Here is a 24,081-nt window from a genome sequence, read left to right on the forward strand (position 1 = left end):
TTGTAGCTGTTTCTAACGAAGTTACAAAGTCTGAGATGTCCTAAAGTTGCTATAAAAGAAAAATGCTAGATAGTAAAAAAAACTTTGTTCTTTCACATGGATTCTATGATTACTTGACACATAACAGGGAAATATCTTTCCAAACTCAAAAAATGTAAAGATTACCATTCTCAAACATGCCAATGGACTTACAACAATGATGGACTATACACCTGGCCCTAACCACCGAATGCCCCCAAACTGCCATGATCACCTTGGAGATCCATGATAGGCCTCAGTGGACCAGTAAACACCCAGGTAGCAAGATGTGGCTTCAGGCACCGCCAGGCTCAGGATGACCTTGGGAGGATTGGACCAAAGCAGGACTTGCTTCTCTGGACTCCAGGGGTGAATACAAAACAGCAAATGTGATCACGGATAAGGTTTTCAGAAAATAGGAACTAATTCAATCCAAAGTAATTTTTTCCCATCTAGTCAGAATTTTCTGAATGGCAGCCTCTGTTATGGTTTAAATGTGTCCCCTTCAAAATTCAAGTATTGCCAATGTGATTGTATTAACAGGTACGGCCTTTAAAAGGTGATGAAGCCATGAGGGCTCCTCCCTAGTCAATGGGATTAAGGTCCTTATATAAAAGAGGTTTCACACAGCGTTCAGCTAGTGTGTCCTTTTGTCTCCCGCCACATGAGGAGCCAGTCAGAAGACCCTCACCAGACACCGAGCCTTGATTTTGGACTTCCCAGCCTCCAGAATTATGAGAAAATAAATTTCAGTTTTTATAAATTGCCCAGGCTGTGATATTCTGTTTTAAAAGCACAAAATAGACTAAAACAGCCTCTTAAAGCTCAGCATCCCTGGTGGATGGTCAGCCTTGTACTGTGTGGCGCTGCAAAGCCAGTCAGTTCACTAATCCATGAATAGGACAGAAAGTAAGATCAAGATGCCCTCAGGAATTTGTAAGCTTTGGTGCTTTTTTCTGCACTCTTGAAAGATACAGCTCTCTGAGTTAGCAATATAATCTCTCTTTTTAACACTTTCAAATAATTATTACTGTGTGGGTGAAAAATTTTGTTTGATTCTAAAACATCAGGATTTGAGACTTCTCAACTGAAATCCAGAGGTAAGTTTTTCCTTTACTAAAGCTGCCAAGTACAGAAAAATCTTACAAAGTTGAACTAATGGAAGAGGCACCATTTATAAAGTTATTGTTGGAAAATACAGCGTACTTTTAAATACTTGAACATAATATAAAAGTCACATATTTAAACTGAAATACTAAAAGATTATTGCTGTAGAGGTCTTTGGCCAGCTATGCACTACAATGAAACCCAGCTCCCCTTTCCATCTCACATGGCGGGAGCACTGTGGCTGCAGTCCACTGTGGGAAGGACAGAGAGCTGGTGCCCATCCAGGGGCTGAGGTCTGCCATATCATTAAGAACTGTGGTCATCCTCTCTTCCAGCAAGGTCACTATGAAAACACTTTCTAAATAACAAACCGTTTCCAGAGTAACTTGTCCTGGGTTTCTTATGAAACTTCATTTCCACTACCACATCTTTCACTACACAATTTATACAGGGGAAAAAACCTACATAAAAGAAAGTTATAGAGAGAACCTGAGATATGCTTGATAAAAAGCACTACTCAACTGCTAACAAACATATAGAGGAGCATATTTGGGTGCTGCCACACACAGAACCCCGCTGCAGGCATGATGCGGAAGGGCAGGACTTGAAATCATGTAAAATATTGTTAAGCTTTCTAGGCATCTCAACTCGTGTTAAAGAATGTAAGGAAACATGGATAGAAAAGGAGTAAGGGCCAGATTGGATAAGATATGAACTTCTACATTGTAGAGTTTGAATTTAATCACAAACCCTTGACAATTTTAAGCAGAGGTGTTGTGATCAAAGTAAAATTTCAGAACCATGAACAAGCATCAGTGTGAAGGAAGAAATGGCAGATGGGGGCACAAAAGTGGGAACACGAAGCAGGTGGGGGCCACCGCTATATGAGAGACATGAGAGGTAGCAGAGGGGCTGGAAAGAAAGGATGACATGAAGAGATTACATGGGGGAGGACTCCAAGGCTGATTTGCTGTGGGCACAGAAGGGAGAGCCAAGATAAGAGAGGAAAACTAGTCAGGATAAGAAAAATTGTAACACACCTTACAGTTATAGAGTGCTTTCCAGTTTACAACTAGACATGTTACACACCCCACAGTTATAGAGTGCTTTACAGTTTACAACTAAACATGTTACACACCCCACAGTTGTACAGTGCTTTACGGTTCCTTTAAGTATGTTAATGCATTTAGGATGTGAACTTCCACCCTAGTTGAATTGAGCTGGTGGTTACAGTAGGGAAGTCTAAGAATCTTGAGCAACCAGAAATTATGTGACAACTTGGTTCTGGCACTGGATAATCAAAAATTTTCTGCACAGAGGTAGTAGCTGAGATGAAAGAATGTCTACATCTCTGAGGAAGGAATTTTAAAGATGAATGAACACGGCATGATGCTCCAAAATCACTGGAATAAGCAGAGAGAATAATAACTAGTATGACAGGTGCAAGAGTGGTCAGGAAAAGCACAAGGATGCTAAACATTTACAGATGTGTACAGAGAGAGGCGCTGGAAGGAGGGTGAGTCCACAGTATTGGAAGTTGTGGACCTGGTAATTTGGTGATCTTGAGTAACTGTGAAGAAATATACAGTAAGTCCTCTCTTAACATGAATAGGTTCTTGGAAACTGTGACTTTAAGTGTACAAGGTACAACAAAACCAATTTTACCATAGGCTGACTGATACAAACAAGGGTTAAATTTCCACAGCATATTTCTGGTCACAAAAACATTATCAAACCTCTCAATAAAGATCAAAACACTTCTAATTTTAAATGCTGAAATAAATGCAAACTATACATACATTTAAGAAAGATTAATGAAAACAAGTAAGATCATTATTTACTCAATTTGTGGTGAATTCGTAAGTGACAGGAGTCATAGTGGTGGTGTATTAAATCAACAAATGTTTGCAAAATGAAAATTTTCAGAGGAACCTCCTACTACCACACAGCTCAAAAACAGTTAACAAATATTGCTGTGCATTTGGATGACTGCCAAATACCTGATAAATTTTTATTTCCCAATAACTTATATGCATTCATTCATTCATTTATTCATTTTCCAACCCACTTATTCCAGATCAAAGGTGGCCAGAGCCTATCCCAGCAGCTCAGGGTACAAGGCGGAACCCACCCTGGACAGGATGCCATCCCATCTCAGGGCACATCTACACTCACTCACAGAGACCCTGAAGATTGTCCAATTCATCTGAAGTTCACATCTTTGGTATGTGGGAGGAAACTGGAGTACCTAGAGAAAACCTACACAGACGTGGGGAGAGCATGCAAACTCCATACAAGTGGCCCCAGCTGGGAATCAATTGTTTTTTCCTCTTCGATGTTATAATGAAATGATGCTGAACAAAACGACATTATTCAAGGACCTAATGTAACTGCAGTACGACAGTTCTGCAATCCTAAAACTCACCTCACTATACAAAATTGTGCCATAAAAACCACAAGGCTTGTAAGGAAAGTGGGTTAGGGGCACAACACTAAAAAATTTTGCAGTGACACATAAACAAAAAAAGACATCGAATAAAAACAATATGACAGTTCTGCATATGTTAAATGGTTAAAGAATGAAAAAATACTACAATCAACATGGCACTTAACCTTGAAAAAGACCTGAAGGTTGCTGGTGGAAGTGGGTGTTGGAAGAGTTGCAGCTTGTGAGTCACTGTGAAGTGGTGGAAGGAGGGTGATCTGAAATCTAACGGAAAATTGTAACACAAGATGTAGAGGGTGTAGCTCATAACACATTTTGTGAATTGAAGAATATGGTGGACGTCTGAGAGGTGTGTGTGTAATTTCAGTTTATCCAGGTGCAGTTTTGTGCACACAAAATTGTGCGTACGCAAATGCAAAATTTTTGGTATGCTCAAATCGTTACTTAACATATAAACTGCATTCAAGCACGTTTGAATGTTCAAAACAAGTATTTGTAGCATAACTTACTATAGAAGGGAGAATACTTCAAAATATTTCCAAAAAATTTGTTTACAAAATTCTTCTATGCAATTTTATTTGAAGTCTAAGTTAAACTCTTAGTTTCTGCCACCTTCAAAGTATGGTTTTGGCATCATACAAGTCTGCCTCAACACTGTATTCAACTATTTTAACGATCATTTCTTGCCAGAGAACAGATGCCAAATGCTATATAAATCTGGAATGAATTATGAATTAAGAGTGACCCAGGGTCCACATGTGGGAAGCTAACTATTCTCTAACTTTTTCCAATACACTCTAACTTTTCATAAAGCTCATTTCAGAGCTGGCATAGTACCTAAGGGACCAATGTGTCTTTCCTGTTACATAACTTTTATCTAAACCCTGACACAGCCTGAACCTCTCATGTACTACATTTCAGATGAAATCCTATAAAATAACATCCCGTCTTGTCTGTAGGTATCTAGTTGAATTTTCACATTATAAAAAGCCTCCTCTAACACAATCAATGTCTCTATCACTTCTCACCCTAAATTAATATATAATCATATTCACACACTTAGAAGGGAGCCACATCTCACAGGTTAAACTTTAAGTGCAGTTTCTGAATGTAATCACCATACAAACATAAGATACGGGCATATGCTTATCATATACAAGTGTAACATAGGTATCTCCTGCATTCACTCAATAGCCATTTGGATTCAGCATAACACTCATGAAATAAATAGTATCACGTAGTCAAAAGAACCAGTTTATTGCCTTTGGTTCCTACTTTCTACAGGTGCTGTGTGTCCAATGCTCACTGCATGGACCTACCATTTACAGTTGTGGGTATTTCTGAGAGGCACTTCCCACATTAGCCACTAGAAGTCCTTAGTAATACACATTTGTTAGGCTGGGAGGAGAGGAAAAAGGAGCAAAGATAAGGAAAAACAGCACAAAGAGGATAGTGGGCAAAAAACAAAAAAGCACATCTAGAAGATTAAAAGAAAAACAATCGACAAAATCATAGAGGCAGAGCTTAGAGGAATCAAAACAATGAATGCACTGGGGTGATTTATGTCACCAAAAACTGTGCTTTTAAATTAGATAAGAAATTTTTATTTTTATGCAGACAACTGAATGAGCCATAAAGTCACAACCAAACTTAAATTTAAAAGGCATTCACTACTATTCTAGATTAATTGAGATTTAGCATTACCAGAAGTCTCCATGTATTCCCCAACATATTTAAATAGACCGGAGGCAATAGCTTGGGGAAAATTGAAAAGGGGGCTGGAGGGGTTCCAGTTGTACCAAAAGATTGGTTATGAAGTCAATGAATATACTTTAAATACTTATCCTACTCTATATTTTTGGAAAGTATTTAAAATTTTTAAATTTCAAATTTTAGCTTTTAACCAAAACTTAGTTAAGAAATGTAAGTTATTTAATCTTATTTCAGGAAATAAACAGAATTTCAAAAAATGGAAGGAGTTTTGAATTTGATTTTGTAGTTTCTGGTCCTGAACAATATAATATTCATAGGAAAAGCAAAAAAAAAAAAAAAGTTGAAAATTGAGCAACAAAACAGAAGCTAAACTACCCTGCAAAGGAACTCTGCTGCAATTATGAAACTATCCAGAAAAGCTATATAATAATTTCTACCAGTTTATGTGGTAATTTATTATACTATGCTTTTCTATATGAAGAGTTCATGTGCATTTAAATGATAATAATCCTCTTCTCTATTTTATTATCAACCTTACATGACCAGAAGTCTTGTTAGGGGAGAACTTGGTATGCTATATATCATTTTGTACATGATTACTGTGGGAAGCCTTATACAATAGTCTCACATTAAACAATCTACTTTATAGCACATGATAAATTGCTTTGCACCATGGTCACCTCAAGGATGTACACACACACAAATCCCATCATTTCCCAGGCTTTTGGTCATGTCAGCCTCTTAACACTATAGAACATTTCTCAGCTTTTCTAAGCTACAATAATAATGTGCTTACACGACATCCTCATCCCATCCTAGACAGCACGAAATTTATGTGTGCCTTGTGCTCAAGTATTCTCTACAGTCATGAAAGGAGGAAGGGATGTGGGTAGGTGAATGGATTTAGCAACTAAGAAGGAACTTTCGACAGGTGCTGTGAGCAGCCAGGTGCAGTCCAGTGAGGATGTAGTCCACAGCCACCTTGCTGGCTTACTCTCTAGTAAGTGCCTGGAAAGAGGGCCCAGGGCCTCAGTGTCCCTCCCTTGGTCTTGGAAATGTTAAAGATAGTGAGTTCAGAGGCTACATCCTGAATAGAGGGTAGTGTCTCCAAAAAAACTGATGAGAATGGTTCAAAACCTGCTCTGAATCATTCCTGTGGGAGGAAAAGGGAACTTGAGCTGGTTAAACCCAATTATTCAGTGAGCAAGCTACTTCTGAAGAGTACATTAGGAACTTCTGGATGCTACATTAACTCTTTCAAGTCACTAAGGACCCTTTAGTTCTGACATGCTCATTTAAAACTATTACTACTAAATTAATTAAATTTCAAAAGATACAATTTGAATTAAACATAGTACCACTTTTATTACTGCCTATTTATATCAAGTCTTTTCTCCAAGGAGATAAAAGGTGATTTAGAAACTCCCAATTAACAGAAGGTAATTTAATCATAGTCTTACTGTAAGGTATCATTAGTTTCTCTCAAGTCTGTGATAACTAAGTACAGATGTTAGTTAAAAGAGGAAAGCAATTGAAGACTTCTCTGTAATGAAAAGCAATACTTTTTTTTTAAACACAGCAGAGTGTCCACAGTTCTCCAGGAATAACAGAGCTGGAAGAATGCATCTGAGCAGCTACTAGAGTATTTACTGTATAAACCCAGCCGTAGTGTTCTTCCTGATGTTGACCACATAACTCACATGTTCTAGTATCTTCCCTTTTCAGAGCAGAGAGACAACTTGCCTAGCAAGATGATGGGAAAACTTACCTTTTGCTTTTCATTTTGAACTTTAAACCTGACTTTATGAAATGGAATAACTATGCTCTGTATAAATAACAAAGTGGGTCATCACAAATGTGGCTCTGGAATTTGGAGTGATGTTAAAATAAACTCACACAAAGGTCTTCAAGCTTCAGGAGCTATATGCATCCAGCCTTTGAAAACTAATAATGACAATCATAATGACTATGATTTATTGAATATTTATTATGTTCTAGTCTATTTACAGGTACGTAGTCTTATTTATAATCCTTTGAGGTTTTGATCTAATGTCCATTGTAGAGTTTTAAAAGGGGGCTTGGGCTGGGCACAGTGACTCACACCTGTAATCCCAGTACTTTAGGAGGTTGAGGCTGGAGGATCGCTTGAGGCCAGGAGTTCAAGACCAGCCTGGGTACCACAGTGAGACCCCATTTCTTATAAAAAAAGAGAGAAACAGCCTTGCCCCCAGTCACACAAGTAAGCACTAGTGCAGGAGCTAGCTCATTAGCAGGGGCTCATCTACTTCCTAGGGTGCAGTCTTGTGCATATGTGTTCACACCCCATGCACACCTACCTGGGTGGTCTGTGAATACACCACTGTTCTTATTAAGATATGCCCTTTGTAAAACATGCCAGGGAATACCTTCTGTTGCCCTGGGAGCCAGTTCATGGTGGCAGGTGAGATAAGGATGAAGACAAGGATTTCCCAAGGCGGAGCTGGAGCTGGTGGATGCTGTATGTGGTTGAGGGGAAGGGGAGCCAAGGCTTTCTTCCCTGGGAGATGTGGTTTGGCTCACTCACCAGGGTCAGTAGGTGTTGGGGAGTGGGGGCCTGTAGCAGTTGGGGGAAAGTGGCTATCTGACTTTCAAGAATTTCTCTGCTCAGCTCAAATGGAGCCTATCCCTACCCAAGGCGTCCCTTTTCTCGTGTGACCCAGTCCATGTGCTAACATCATTGCACACCACAGCCTCTGACTATTAGCTCATGCAACAATTGATTTATGAGCATGCTTGGGAAAAATCAGAAAACACTGTACACATATGAGGGATGTTCCCACCTCAGGTAGCTTAACTGCACCAGGTTGCTCTCCTGTCGTAGCCAGGTGAATAACTAGGGGCTCTCACATTTTCCTCCTCCTCTCTTCTGCACTAAGCTCTTCTCTACGGTTTTTTTTTTTTTTAAGGGCATATGAATCTTTAAGGAGGGAATTTCAGATAGGATAAAGGATCCTCTGGCAAAAGGTGGGGAGACATCTAGGGTCTGAACAAGAGGTAAAAGATCCAGGAGCTGGGATGCTCAGATCTTCCTTCTCAGGACTGGTCTCTCCGGCCTCTGGTCCCTCTCTCCCTACAAGCATCTGGAGCTGTCCAAGCACCTCAGGCATCCTCCTCTTCTTGGACTAGCAAAGCCAGCCCTCACTGCCTTAGAATGTGAGTGCTTCCATACAGACCTAAGACTGGAAGAGCAGCCACTCCACCCTCTGCTCCCCCTGCCCCAAGGCTTTTTGTGTGCATGGAAATAAAAATCAAGTTCGGGGAATACAGGGACATATGGGAAAGACATGTATGGTAAGAAGGGCACCTGATATCTGTGTCCTGGAGATCAAGGTTATTTTCATTCATTCACCAAAAATGGATTTTGAGTACCTGCTGTGTGCCAGGCTCTGCTGTCGGTGCTGAGAACGCATTGTTGAATAGGCTACATGGGCCCTGTTACCCTGGAGCTCAGATTTCAGGGAGAGGAAGAGAGGTACTTTTAAAAAAGGAATCCCCAGCACTTTCGGAGGCCGAGGCAAGAAGATTGTTTGAGCTCAGAATTTCAAGGCCAGCCTGAGCAACATGGCAAAACCCCATCTCTGCAAAAAAACAAAACAAAAAAATGAGCCGGGCATGCTGGTGAGTGCCTGTAGTCCCAGCCAATCAGGAGGCTGAGGTAGGAGAATCGTTTGAGCCCAGGAAGCAGAGGCTGAAGTGAGTCAAGAGCTCATCACTGCAACCCAGCCTGGGTAACAGGAGTGAAACCCTGTCTTAAAAAGAAAAAGAAAAAAAAAGGATCGAGCTAATGAATGTATAATTATAAGTTGTGACGAGTGTAAGAAGGAGGTGAAGAGCATAAACAACAGTAAGGTGTGGGAACCCACAGAGGCTTCAGAGCATCTTTCCCATTCCTCAGGTGGGAGAGGGTTTCATGGGATTAGTCTCCACCTCCAGCACTTTTATAATCCCTTCCTTTAAATTGAGTGTGGTTAGCACAGCCTGGATTTTACAGTTTGAGAGAAAGTCCTCCTCCTTGCCTTAGGAAAGGGTGAGAGGAAACGAGAGGTTTTCAGAGACAATGCAGAACTGCTCACTAACTCTACCCAATTCCCTTCTCTCCACCCAGTCCTTCAGCCCCTCAGCAAGAAATGCTTGATTTCGCTGAGAGAAGGGTACTATTTAAACTCAATTCTTGGACTGGCTCATTTTTAATGCCTCATTACCAAGCAGCACAACCATGGTTATACATACACACTAAATATGTGTGAGGTTAAATTAGTTACAAATGTTATTGAGTTGTAGCACACAGCCCAGGTGGATTGTCACCACTTCCCACTGACATAGCATGCTTGCCTCACAGGCACTATAAAAATCAGAGCAAACATTAATTTCCACTGGCTTTTTCCTCTTTTAGTTTCCACCTCTTGTTTCTTCAGGTTTCTGACCGTAACAATGAGTAGGACCACATTCGGGCTCATTGCTTTTTCCAGCAGAGGAGTGCTCAGGCAATGATAACAGTCTCCTCCTTCCTACCAGGTTAACAATTCGAATCCCATTCTTATGGATCCAAATTCAAAATGCAGTGAGTACATTTTAAAGGAAAGGAAGGAAGAAAGGAAAGAAAGAAGGGAAAAAGAAAAAGAAAAAAGAAAGAAAGAGAAAGTCATAATTTAGGTTGGCAAAGGTGACTTTGAAAATCACTGTATCAAAATACCCTAAGGACTTTTACCCAATCCACTTTTGGAAGTGCTGGTAAATTTCTTCTGTATAGAGCCAGACAGTAAACACTGTAGGCTGCTAGGCTTATGCTTAGTTTCTGTCGCAACTACTCTACTCAACTCTGCCACCGTAGCGAGAAGGCAGTCATCGACAGTATTTAATGGAGGTGGTTGAGCTCCAAAAACACTTCATTTATGGAGAGCAAAATTTGAAGTTCATATGACTTTCATATCACAAGATATTATTTTTTATTTTTCCAATCAATTAAAAATGTAAAAAACATTCTCAGCTTTCAGACTACACAAAAACAGGTGTTTCCCAGCTCCTGCTCTAAAATGTTACATGATGCATCACTTGGTAAAACTGGACTAAAAGTATTTGAGATAATATAGTTTGATATGCTACATGCACTTTTTAGGAAAGAACATGAAAAATCAAGTGTAGCTGGTATTTTAAAAGAATAAACATATATCATGATATATTTGGCCAAAAAATTTTGGCTATGGAGAATTCTAACATTTAACAATAAAGACAGGGCTTAGTTTTAGGAAAACAGCTTAAAATTCATACCATCCCAGTTATATTTAGCTAAATAATGAAATAGCTGTTTCTATTTACAAAGATTTATTTTGGTTTTTCTAATACAAGATAAATTATCGATTTATTTATTTATTGAGACAGGGTCTCAGTCTGTCACCCAGGCTGGAGTGTAGTGGTGTGATCTCAGCTCACTGCAACCTCTGTCTCCTGGGTTTAAGCAATCCTCCCACCTCAGCCTTCTGAGTAGCTGGGACTACAGGCATGCACCATCATGCCTGGCTAATTTGTGTAATTTTAGTAGAGATGGAGTTTCACCATGTTGGCCAGGCTGGTCTCAAACTCCTGGATTAAGTCTGCCTCGGCCTCCCAAAGTGTTGGGATTACAGCATGAGTATCTGTCCCAGATAAGTGAGTTAAAAGCTAACGTTATTTCATGCCACAGAAGTACATAAATGATGGTATGGTTCCATCTGATGTCTCTCCAGTGTCAGAATATAATTACAAAGAAAACTAGAATGATCAACATTGATTTCAAAGAAAATATCTGAATTAAATATTTCTGTAGGTAGGTGAATAATCTCATATAAAATCTCCATATAAAAATCCCTAACATTTAGCCCTAAAGATCTGACTAATACTAATGTGGTAGGGACACAAATGTTTTAAACTACTTAACATGTTAGTTTTAAGCTAATTGGTAATTAAACTTGTAGAGTTAAACTTAACTCTGAGCACATCATATTGTCCACCCACTGTGTGAGAGTAATTTTCTTATGGCTCAGAATTTTAAATGCCCTAATTAAGTTAGAAAAGGCTTAAAAACATTATTAAATGCTATTTTTATTCCTGATAAATTCGTCTGGTAGTAAAATCAGCTTACTGGTATTAAAAGTGGTTATTTTGGTGGGGTGAGTGGCATTAATTATTTCACAGCAATCTGGTGGAACAGAAGTGAAGACAATGAAAAATAGGAGCTGTTAAATAAACTAACAAGTGACAGTTCCCATAGTCCCCACTGACAGAGCAGTTACTGCGCAGGAGGGACCCACCCTCCAGACAAGTGTGCTGCTCTGAGAGGTTTGGTGAGGGCGATGGTGAGTCTTCCCACTCATGTGAAAATGAGAGGCAATGCTGAATTGTATCTCCTATGAACATGAGGTCAAATGTAACATAACAACAAAATATGAGCTTCAAAGCTTATGAAGTGTCAAATGTTATTTATAGAAATATCAGCTGTGGAGAAAAATCACTACCTCATTATTCAAAAGGTTGTGAGGAAACACCTTAGACAGGAAAAAGGGTCAGAAATTAGCATACCTTACTGCCAGAAGGTGGCCCAAGTAGTTGTCAACAATCACATTTACAAAACAATTCTGAAATACCTGATTTCTCATATAAACTGGTTATTTCAATAGCTTCATTTTATAAAGTATATTCCATCTAAATAATTCCATTTTTAGAGAGTTTTCTTATAAAATGTAATTGCACATTCCAAAAGCTCATGTCCACAAATACAGAGCAGCTCATCATGGCACTTACAAACAAACCCATGTCTCATCACTAACAATTTGATGTAAGTCTCTGATATAACTTCAATCTTCCCAACTCAACTCCACTGGACATGTGACCCTGACAAATTTCTAAATAAAAAAGCATATACCTCTCTCAACTACGTAAGAATGGGTGGCAACAGATTGAGTAAATCCCTGATGAATGGATCTTGCATTTATAGAGCCAAGGAATGATATCAAGAACATCAAGATTCTAAACAATAAAATTATATTATCACTGCAACTTACACACTTTCTAAACTCTACCCTGAATATGTTCCACCTTCATTCTCAGGTGCAATGAAGAACCACGACAGTTTTCACATCATCCTACCTGGTCAGAAGTTGCCACCATTAGGACAACTAATTAAATTCAACAGTAAAGGTGTGTGTCCTATGCCCTCCAATAGGGTGTGGCTCAGAGACTGCTTGGGGTTTCAAATGGAGCCCACACTCAGGAAGCTCCCCAGGTTTCTATCACTAGTCTCTGTAACTTATATTGATGAAGATGAACACATCTGTTTTTCTTTTAAAGCAGCCAGCACAAGCTGGCACAGCTACCTCTGTGCCCACAGAACAGGGTGAAGGATCAAGGAGCAACATGGCTCTCCTCTGGGTCCCAAGTAATAGGGAGCAGGAGGCTCCCAACTCAAAGGGAGAAGCAGGCTGAATGCATTAATGAGCTGTGAGTCACATGTTTTAGGTCAGCTAGTCTTCATTTTCGTCAATCTGAAAAGATTTGGAACTCACAAACTGCATAAAGACATACAAATTACCACACATGGAAAGCCAATTAAGTTCTTTGTTTCTTTGATCATTGCTTTTCTGTTTGAATTTCCACAAAGAGGACAATCATAATCCACAAAACTGAATGTAGAGACAATACTATTCTGTGAATACTACAAAAATAATTACACAATTTAAGATATCGCACAGATTCTAGATGCTATAAAAACGTTTTTTTAAAAAGGTTTTATACTATTGCCAGTAGTGTTTGACGCATGTTTCAACCGTAAATAAAAAATCTGGATGCTGGAAAGATTCAATTGCTAGAAGAAAACGGGCAAGAGGTGTATATTCTTAAAATTATTCCTCTCACACTCCACCCTCCTTTTTTTCTCTCTTGGCAATTATTAGGCTAAACTCAAATTCTTCATCAATCTCAACACACCAAACAGATGCCACTTTTCCAGGATGCTCTAAGAAAACATGTTGTTCACCTAACACAAATAGTCAAGGTAACAGAGCAATTTGGCTCCATTGTTCTTGATGACCATAATATAATCCTTCTAGTTGGCTTAGTTCTTCAAGTTGTCACATCATACTTCTAACTCTACCTCTTGGACCCTCCCAGAAATACCCAGGCCCTTCTCTGGGTGATAGTTCAGGAAGAATGTCTTTAAGGCAAACCAGAGGATGAACGGCAGCAGAGAGGGAAAGGCTGCAGGCTGGGTGGCTTCAGCAGTCTCGGAAGTGTGATGGGGACAGTGTCAATAAGTTATTTCTTTTCACAGATGCTGCCATAGTTTATGAATCATGTTTTCCCTGGGGCTTTCCACCTATTCAAAGGACGAGTTTCAGAGCTCGGATGAAGAGCAACTATCTCATGAACACAGAGACATTTCTCGGTTTTAAAGGTCAAATTAGATTTTTGCTTGGGTTCTCACCAAAATGATAGACTTGAAAATCAGGATTTATCAAGGGGAAACTATTTTCTAAATTATTTTGACATACTGAGTGTATTAGTTTGTTTTCACACTGCTGATAAAGACATATACGAGACTCGGAAGAAAAGGGGGATTAATTTGACCTACAGTTCCATATGGCAGGGGAGGTGTCGCAATCATGGCAGAGCATGAAAGGCATTTCTTACATGGTGGTGGCAAGAGAGAATAAGAAAGAAGCAAAGTGGAAATCCCTGATAAACCCATCAGATCTCATGAGACTTATCCGCTATCACAAGAATAGCACAGGAAAGACTGGCCCCATGATTCAACTACCTCCCACGACACGTGGGAATTCTGGGAGATACAATTCAAGTTGAGATTTGGTTGGGGACACAGTCAAACCATATCATGGAGAAACAACCTGTAGATGACAGAGTGTTATCCCCTAAGGTAGAGGAGACTTCCTTCCAACTACAAAGGCTGAGCCAAGGGAACTGCAGCTCTGAGGCAGGAGGAAAGGAGCTGGAAGCCCACCTCTTGCAGTATTGAGTGACTCATGTTGGAGCTGGGAAATCCCTGCACTATGTACCCATCTCAAGGCGAACAGAAAGTGGAGGAGAGGATGGTGGCTTTAGATGTTTAGACATTCTTTGCCAAGAACACAAAAAGAAGGCTTTGCAACCACACCCTCTCCAGGCAACTAGTGGCCACTTTGTGAAGGAAGAGGGGGAAAGAGAGACTGAGTATTTTACCTAAAGAGCTGAGCATTTACAGTCCAAAATGAATAATGTAATGAACGCAATAGATGAAGTTTACCAACAGAATTAAAATCCAGGGACATCTACCTCCCTCATAAGAGAGGTAAGACAGTTACATTTTCTTTTTCACCTGGACTGAGCATGAAGTTTGAACTCAAACTCTGCCGCATAGCCTAAGGTGATGAAAGGCTCAACTAGAATTAGGGCCACAGAAACGGAAAGTCAGCCAGCACGGCCTCCTCCACTCAATTAAAGTTTATTTATTCCAAGTCTAGTAAAGACAAAAAGTTTACTGAATAAATGGGGGTAAAGAAGCTAAGTACTTCCTCACAGCTTTGGAAACTGCCAGTTGACCAAAAGAAAATATGTATATTATCTCCAGAGCACCAACAGAATTTTAAAGATGTATAAAATCCTTTTCTTTCTGTTTTTTAAAAATTTCCTGTAAGGGTCCTTGACAGAGTGAAGAACTTAGCAAAGAACTTAGGAGGCACCTTCAGTCACTGCAGAAACACAGAGAAACTATCAAAGAAGAAAAAAGTATCAAAAAATAAGCCTTGAAGAAATTATATAGGAGTAAAATCCAATATTCAATGTAGAATTTGATGGGAACATAGGAAGTAACTCCTCTACTTTTGCATAGGAAGAAAAAAGGCTACAGTACTTTGAACATCTTAGTTTTATAAAAAATGTAGTAGTATTCTTTTCCATAACGCATACATTTAGAAAGAAGTTCTCTAACTTTTCTTGAGCTTTGGGTTTCAGATATATTCATATTTTCTACCAGATTCGGGGAAATAAAGTGTTTGAAAAATAAGCAATCTGTCTCTGCCCCTTTAAAAAGCAATAAAAATGCTCCAAACAGAAAAGTAAAACCATGGAGACCCTATCAAATACATGGCCCTAAACCACTGTCCCCTAACAGTTCTCCAGGTGGCGCTGGCTCAAATGAAATCTATCCAGGAACTGAAGTGATGCTAACAGCAGGGTCCCATTTCTCATTTACCAATAGGGCTGGATGGCACCCCAGCTCTTGTTTCCCAGCTTACTTGGCAATTTTAAATCAGACTGTTAGTATGTCAGATGACATAGTGGCTTGCTTAATACCATTTATCATTTCTTGTCTGAGGATACCATGTGACAACATGTTGAACTCTATTTAAGTCATCCTCCCAGAGAATTTAGAGCTGGATATCAAACTTAATTGATAAAAGCTGCTCTGTGATGCTATGTGATGAAGTCTTTTTGAAGGGAACTGTCATCCCCTAAAGTGCTACTCTTTCCTCACCTGTTCCTTGCTTAGTATCTGGTGTGTGCGTGTGTGTGTGTGTGTGTAAAAATACTTTAAAATATGTGTTCCTCTGTGTTTTCTGCGGAGACATGTTAAGCTAGAAAACTGGATTGGAAGGAAAATCTTACAATTAGCACTACTTACATGCTTGAAGCACAATCTCCCAAAGGTTTCCCAATCTTCCAGCTTCTGATTACTCCGTGGTGGCCTGGTACTTCTCATCTGATGATATATGTGATGCTACCAGCACACTGTATCTTTTAAACATTTATTTTCACTTCCATTGGCTTGATAACTTGAACCATTACAAAATGGCTCGTCAATGGTTTTGATGATTTCAGAGAAACTGATTTTGGAAACATTGGCTGGACCTCTCCAGTCATCAAATTAAACAATAGCCTTTGGGTTTCAAATCATCAGTCTGTAGGATGCATCTACCTTTCCCAAATCTCCCACTGCCCCCCTTCCTTCTTTCATTCGTTTTTAGCTTATTCTTATCCCGAAGCACAATATTCCATCTGGTCTTTTTTCTACAGTTATAAAAGTTGGTAAAGTTGACACCTCTAATTAAAAGGTTTTAATGTCAAGTTCTGAGGCAGGCGAGTGATAAAAGAAGCCACAAAGGAGATGGGGATCAATAGTAACCTTATTACAGATCATCTCTGGCTTGGTCCAAACCAGCATACTCCATTAATTATGAAGTGTGATTTATCTCTTCACTGAATAAAGAAGTAACAAGAAAAAGTATATGAAACCATACCAACAACTTAACACAGAATGTTCATGATGCTGCATGTCAACTGCCAACATTTCTGTGTAAGGAAAAAAAAAATCTTCATTTCACATATTTTATTTAAAGAACCTTGTTTTATTTAAGAAATATTTAAAGTCATGTGTTAGAAGAGACTACTCAGCAACTTATATACAAACACTCACAGAGAGCAAATAATATCCTCCCAGACAAAGCATCTTGTTCCGCCCTTTAAAAAATACTATTCTCTACTGGGTAAATGGACTCCTCAGAGGATGCTTTCTTAATTAAATCAAGGGAATTAAAATCAAGACTTTTGTGAAGTTGCAAAAAAAAGACTGAAAAAAATTAATTTCAAATGGAAAGTACAGAGAATGGAACTACAATGACGAGAATGAATTCATGTATAATCTCTGAACAGGTGGAGGCTGCCCATTTGCTGCGTATAAGAACCACCGTACTGCCTGTAAGACAGAGGTGGGCTTCATTTTCTTTATTTTTTTCCTCTTCTCTCCTTTTTCCTCTCTACGACTTCAATTTAATTACAATGACTAAAGCATAGTCCATGACAGAAAAACTGCAGCAAAATTAACAAAAAACTTTAGAAAATAACTTTCTTTTTATGTAATACATCACAAAATATTTAAATTTTCAATGTTTTCTCTCTATAGAGGAAGAATGTTGACTCCTTGATCTCTATAGGTTAGTACAGATCTCGTAACAATTTTAAAAATTCAAGTTTACAACAGTTGGTAAACGTGCATCTAATAAAGATAGGCAGAGAATGGAATTATCACTCTCAACATTAAAAGGATAGTAAAAGTCACTTCAGTTTTAAAGATTATGAATTAAATCACAAATATTGATGGGGGAGGGGAGATGCACTGAAATGCCAGTGCAGATCCATTCTTAAGAACACTGTGTTCTATGAAGAGTATCCAGATAGTCACTGGACTCTCTTAAACTCAGGTTACATATTCCTTATTTTCTCTTACCAGCCCCTAATTACATGAGTGAACAAGCTCAATCTTGATCTTGATTGTCAATAGTGGGTGCATTCAAGTTCATTTATAGATATTTTAAGTAAAATATTTACATTTTTGTTTTCTGAAATTATAAACAATGTGTTCAGACATTTATGATCAAATTTCTTTGAGTGGAATTTGATCTATTGATTACGGTTTTCTTTAAGTGCATTAAATCTGCCTTTTAATATATGTTAAGTAATGCAAAATGAAGAATTTTCTACATTTATCAGCCACAAGAACAAAAAATAAGGTGCCTGTAACTTCAAGAGTCCCACATGAATAACTGCAGATTATTATTATTAAAGTTACTTGGGCTTTATTGCTGTATTGATCATTCATCTGCACATTCTACACAGTTAATTTTTCTGATCTGGATTGCAGAAAAAAATTGGATAGAGATACCACTTGGGTACCAACTCCAGTTCTGTCGTTAATTTGATGTGCTACAGGGTTTCCATTTTCTCATGTGCAAAATAAAGGTGCTCAACAGGTGGTCTCTGAGTTCTGTTTCACTCCAAGTCTCCCAAATTCCATAATACCTAATTCTGAGCATAGTCCTTTGCTCAAAAATCTACTATTTGTTACAGTGCAAACCTGGATTTCCCAGAATATGTGCTTGAGCATATTTCACCTATGAGCATGTTTCACCCTGTGAACTCATCTTGCAATAGCCTCCTCTTTACCAGTTGAATTCCAACTCATTCTTACAGGTCTAGTTCAAGGCCAATGTTTCACTGAAATCTTCCTAATCCCTGAACCTGAAACTAACCATTTTCTCCTTTGAAGATTCAAATAATTCATTTATATATTTTAAAATATCTACTTACTATCTATTGTCTATCATCTTACCATTATCTATAAACATACTGTAGCATCTCTTCAACTAAATTATAAGCTCCTGAAGGGAAAAAAAAGTCTTTTTCATCTTTATATTACCTCATGTTGCCTAGAATAGTCACTGGTACACAGTAGGCACTCAATAAATACTCGTTGATGAGTGAGCAGTACACATGGTAAGAGCTTATAAATGGGCGTTGAATTCATCACCAAAAATGCAGTAACTTATTCTGTATCTGTTTTATTGAAATAAACCAATTAAATTTCTATTATATGCCACTTCAAAACAACCAAACATGACATCTTTAAAGCAAATCAATCATTTGGTACAAAAGTTCGACCCTCTGACTTTATGGTCATGATGTATGATATAATAAAATATACTGTTCAACGCAATAAATATGGAGTTGTGGGCAAAAGCCCAACCACATGCCTTAATAATGGAGCCCAGCCCCCATCTGTTGAAAAAAAGTAGATAGGTATGAAAAAAGGGACTCAAGGGTCACTTCCATTAAGAGAGGCAGAGAGAACAAGTTGACCAGAGGAAGACGAGCCCTCAAAAGTTGAGTCCCTAAATCATAGGATGAAGTACTTAAGGACACTGAGCTTAAGTGGACAAAGATGCCTCATTTAAAGGCCCAGTAAGCCTCCATTTGCATGAGGCCCCCTTCCAGCCCTGCTACAATTTCCCTACCTAGGGTTGCTACGTGCAGTTTTCTTGCTCTAGGTTCTAGCGGAAGAGGACCCTAGGGCCCTTGCTCACCACTGGGAGGAAGAAAGGTCATCTGTGTGCCCCAGGCCTCCAGGCACAAGTTCAGCAGGTGTCTTCTATCCCACACTCATGTCTCTGACTCCAGCACTGCTAACAGGATCATTCCCACTTTCCATCCCAGTCCTGTTCCTACTAAAACTACCTTAATCTGCCTAGTCTAAGGATGTGTGTGAACGTCTCCTCTTCTCCACTCCTGAATGGCTCTGATACCTGCCTTCTTGAGGTAAGTCCCAGGCTCACCCCACCACAGGAGCCACAAGAGCACCACAAGTCCTGTAAAAGCACAATTCCAGCAGTGTTCAAGGCCTGTTTGTTGGTGGTAATCACGGGAGCCATTACGACAATGATCTGCATTCTCCGTTTTCACAAAGAAACTGGCACACTTCTGAAATACTATTTTATTAATAGAGTCTAGAAATTGAAAAGTAATCACAATCTTGATAGCATAAATACACATCCGTACATTTCAGGAGGTACCATGGCACTGTCCTCACAGGAAGACACACTTTAGGCATGTAGACTGGCCACAACACAGGAGTTCTGGAGGAGTTTCTCAACTTGCCTTTACTTCTCATTCGCCTCCACACATTATACATGGGAAGTCAACAGAATGAAATAAGATCTTATTTCTAAGGTTAATTTTGGGTCAAGCTCAACATAACATTACAAAAATAAAGAGCTATATTTAGAGTTACGGGCTGTCCGAGACCTTTAGTACATTTCCCATCAATATTTAATCTATTCTGGCTAGCTTTAATAAATTGTCACAAGGAAAGAAACCATTAAGTCACTAAAAGAACTGTAAAATATCACAAGAGTTATAATATTGCGGCAGCTATAATTTGAATTTAATTTTAAATTTTATCAGCTTATTTTGTCAGATGGAATTAACAGAACATATCGATAAATAAGGCAGTATAAGGCTGCACAGCTATTTTAATTATACATTATAAAAGAGTAATTTTATAAAATTTTAAGCAAGCTAGCATATTCTGTCTTGTCAATTCTAAAACAATATAATGATACAGTTAGATGCAGATAAGAGTTACATATTCAGTGCTAGCAACTACCATTCCAAGAGGAAGGAGCAGGGAACCAAGGAGCAATGAGCCATTCCTGAGCTGAATATTGCTGTGAGTGCCGTAAAGGTTGCTGGTGGCCATAAGGATTTTTAACACAGACCATGAGAATCCAGCTATGATCACACTCCTGATGGAGCAGAAATCAGCCCCTGAACTTGGCCTGCCCTGTTATGCTGTTATCACCTACACGGGGGACTACCACCCTACTCTCAGGAAGTCCCTGTTAAAAAGCTTGCCACGAAGAAACGTCACTGTATGACTATCACAGAAACCAAAGAAATGTCTTAGGGGGTAAATCATATTAGATTTTGGTCAATGAAACAGGTCTGTGATTTTATTAGTGGCTTATGCTTAAAAAACGTCTATAAATATTGGTTACTTTTTTTGGCTGTGTCTCATAAAACTTAAGAAGTCAAGAACTATCTAGGCAGTCTGGGTCACAGCATGTAAAAGTTCTTCAAACTTTTCCATTTTTACCCCTTTTTCCATTTCCCCACCAAAGGAATCTCAGTATAAGCTTGCTGTGTTGATGCTGGTCCCCGGCCTTGCTTTCTCTCCTGGTGGACTCGATGGCTCCCCGAGGATGGGGCTGTTCATATGAGTCTTTGTGGCCCCCTTTGGCACTTAGCACAGTGGCACTCAGCACCCGAGCATAATCAGACACCTGACCTGGCCTCCCTCCTCTCTGCAGGAAGGTGCCACTCTATGTAATTTGCTTGCAGTGTCCAGTATTCAGTTCCTGGTGTCTCTTAAGGTTACCATGAACGCTAGGAAGGAAACAGCCCCCACTACAATGTGTGACTACTTCATAGGAATCTATGAAATGTGCAAATATCACTTTTTTAAAGGTAATAAACTCATAAGCTGTTTAAAACATTGCATTCTTCTGACTTGTACTTCTAGACTTATTCAACCAAAGACTACAGAAGCATTTTCCAAAATACATTCTTCAGAACCTTTGTTTTTAGAAGTAGAATTCCAATGGTCAAGTCAATTTGTGAAACTGGAAACTGATTACTTTTGTTCAAACTAGTATTTCCCAAAATTATTTAATCAAGGAAAATAATAAAAAATTATTTTCCCCCCATGTGATATTTACTAATATCCTATGAAACCCTTCCTGTATGTGATATTTACTAACATCCTAAGAAACCTATGAAGTAGTCACAATTTGAGAAGTGCTGGCCTAACGTCTTTTTTCTTTCCCTTGAATTGCATAAATCCCTCTAAATTACAGCTTTCAGACAACTTATAAAACAGTCAAAAATATTTCTGTTTAGGTTTATGATGCTGATCCTGTTTTGTCCTTGAGCACGGCAAGCTACATCAGAAGAAACCTTAGTGATCTTAGCTTGTGCTTTTGGAGTGGAGGCGGTAGCAGATGAGGTACTAACCCCCAGGCACTCTAAACAGTACTGGAAGACAGCCTGGCCCATCTGGGAGGGGAGTGTCCAACACCACCCTTAACCCTGATAGGTTGAAGAGTCACTGACAGCTTCAACTACATCATACACTTTAAATGGGTGTCCTTCACCCACTAAAATCTCTCTTAGAGTTACGGTAAATAAAAAATTACAATAAGAGCAGGATGTGATTAAGAAAATTCAAGGTAAATCTTAAGTACAAAAATGTAATATTCTAGGTATCCTGAGGATACCCTATTAGTGTTAAGCTGATTACAAGTACAGGTGTCACAGAGCAGCTGCCGTAAGAAGGGAAACCACTGCCTGGTGCAGAGTCATGTGATACAGGCACCTGCCCCTCATGGCATTACATTTTTAGGTTAAATTGCTTGCCTTTACCAGTTGAAAAAATGAAAATAAAATGAAAACAAATAAATTAATGACTGGCTGCAGGAGAAGATTTTTAAAAACTCTTTCCTACATCTGTGTGGAAAATAGTGCATCCTTTAAAAATCAATTCAGATATAGTTGAGAAGCTAACTAATGTTTAATCCAACTGAGGTGTCTCCGAATTCTGCTTTCGAAAACAACAACACGCTAATCTCTTTCAAATACAGCAAGGTCAAGGGAATTATTTCTCCAGCATAGGTGAATGAAGCATGAAATAGGAAAGTGCACTTCAGCAAAAGCTCCAAAGTATGTCTGATGTGTTGTCTTAGGACATCTCTCTCACCCAGGCTATGTAAAAAGACAAAGGACAACTCACCATGTCATAAGTTGTTACGATCTTCTTCAGAACCTCTGGCACAATTCCCTGCAGCTCCATTGTGGGGTACTGCTCACTGAGATTCAGGACCACTAGGGGTGTGTTATCAGGCCCCAGAAAGCGGGGGGACACCGCCAACATGCACTGCATGAGATTGGCCACAGAGGACAGACCACACAGCTCCTTGAATGACACCACCGCATTCTGTTAAATGGAAAGAAAGAAGCATTTGTAATTAACTGGGGGTTTCAATTTCTCATGGATATTATATTTGATATACCTGTTTACGTTTGAACCACCTGGTACAACAGTTATTAGCAGTGTTATAACAGAATTGGCTAATGATTATTTTATCCTGGGAAAAATGGCTACTATCCAAAGTAAATGCTATTATGGGCATTCGTAACACCAATTTATCAAAAGTACTGAAAATGCAAATAAGTCAAATTCTTCCGAAGGGCAAGGCCTCTTTTCAGCCCAAAGTTCATAGTAGTGCTGATGCGGATAAGCAACTACGAGCAAACAGAGAGAACGGCTTCTGCATTCAAAGAGGGTAAAGATTTAGGGGGAAAAAATCCAATCTGGTTTAAAATAAGTATCAAATATACCAGCCATACAAAAGGGAAAGAAATATTTGCAAGGTGGAAACCTGAATCTCTCATCTATTTATGCCTGCTGGCTCAAAATCTAAAGAACCTTTGAGGATGCTACTGTTCTCTGGTGAGTCTGCCCAGCAGGGACCTTGGTTACCTGTGACCTTCCCCTATTAGAGTCACGGCTGATCTCAATGCCTCTCTCTTTTTTCTAATCACCAGAGGTATGCCATTTAAATATCCACGAAAGAAAAACCTTCAACACTGTAAAATGCCATGAGCTGGCCTTCTTTGAACACTTATCAAGTGCTAAGCCATACTAGGCATACTTATTACACATTACTTCCATTTAATCCACACAGCAAGCCATGTTATGGATGAGAAGACTGAGCCTTGGCTATAATCCTTCTCTGTTTGTCTAGGGTCACACAGCTAGTAAGTGAAGGAGTCAAGATTTTAGCTGAAGGCTGTTGATGTTAAGGCCCAGGCTTTGAGTCACCATGAGTAATAACAGGCCAATTATAATCATAATAAGAGTCAGGTGGGCTATTTCAGGCACACTTGGGTCCTGGTCTGGGCTGGGCATGTGGGCAGAGGGGGTAGATCTAGGCCCTGCAGGCCTGTGCCTTCTGCTCTCAAATAATGTTGGGAATGAACAACACTTTAGTTTTAAATTTAAACATTTCATTTTTATTAATATTGCTTTAAATATGGACATCAAACTATATATCATTGGCTCAAATCACATTGATATATTCAGTTACAGAAATCAATCATGACTGTGATATTTAAAGTGCGGTTCCCCAGTCACTCTTATCACACCACTTACTCATATCTGCAGTTGTTCTATTTGTTTATCTGCCTGCCTCCTGTCTGTTTCCCCTTCCCACTGCCTGCCCCCAACTAGCATGCAAGCCCCTTGACGGCAGGCAGTCAATCTGTTTGTTCACCACTGCATCTTCATGGCCTAGACTGCTTGTGCATGGCAGCTGCTCATTCAGTATCACTACCGACTGCTTTGT

The 24,081-nt window shown here is 39.2% G+C and overlaps 1 protein-coding gene across 4 annotated transcripts in view; it reads right to left on the minus strand.

The window, feature by feature from the left end:
* PLCL2 (phospholipase C like 2) overlaps nucleotides 1–24,081 on the minus strand; it is a 324,082-nt gene that overhangs the window by 53,509 nt on the left and 246,492 nt on the right. For all 4 annotated transcript variants that reach the window (XM_050779546.1, XM_050779543.1, XM_050779542.1 and 1 more), the window contains exon 4: nucleotides 22,467–22,670. In XM_050779546.1, coding sequence (XP_050635503.1) covers nucleotides 22,467–22,670 — 204 coding nt within the window. The remainder of the gene's footprint in view (nucleotides 1–22,466; nucleotides 22,671–24,081) is intronic.

This window comes from Macaca thibetana, chromosome 2 (assembly GCF_024542745.1).
Source record: "Macaca thibetana thibetana isolate TM-01 chromosome 2, ASM2454274v1, whole genome shotgun sequence".
NCBI classification, from domain to species: domain Eukaryota; kingdom Metazoa; phylum Chordata; class Mammalia; order Primates; family Cercopithecidae; genus Macaca; species Macaca thibetana.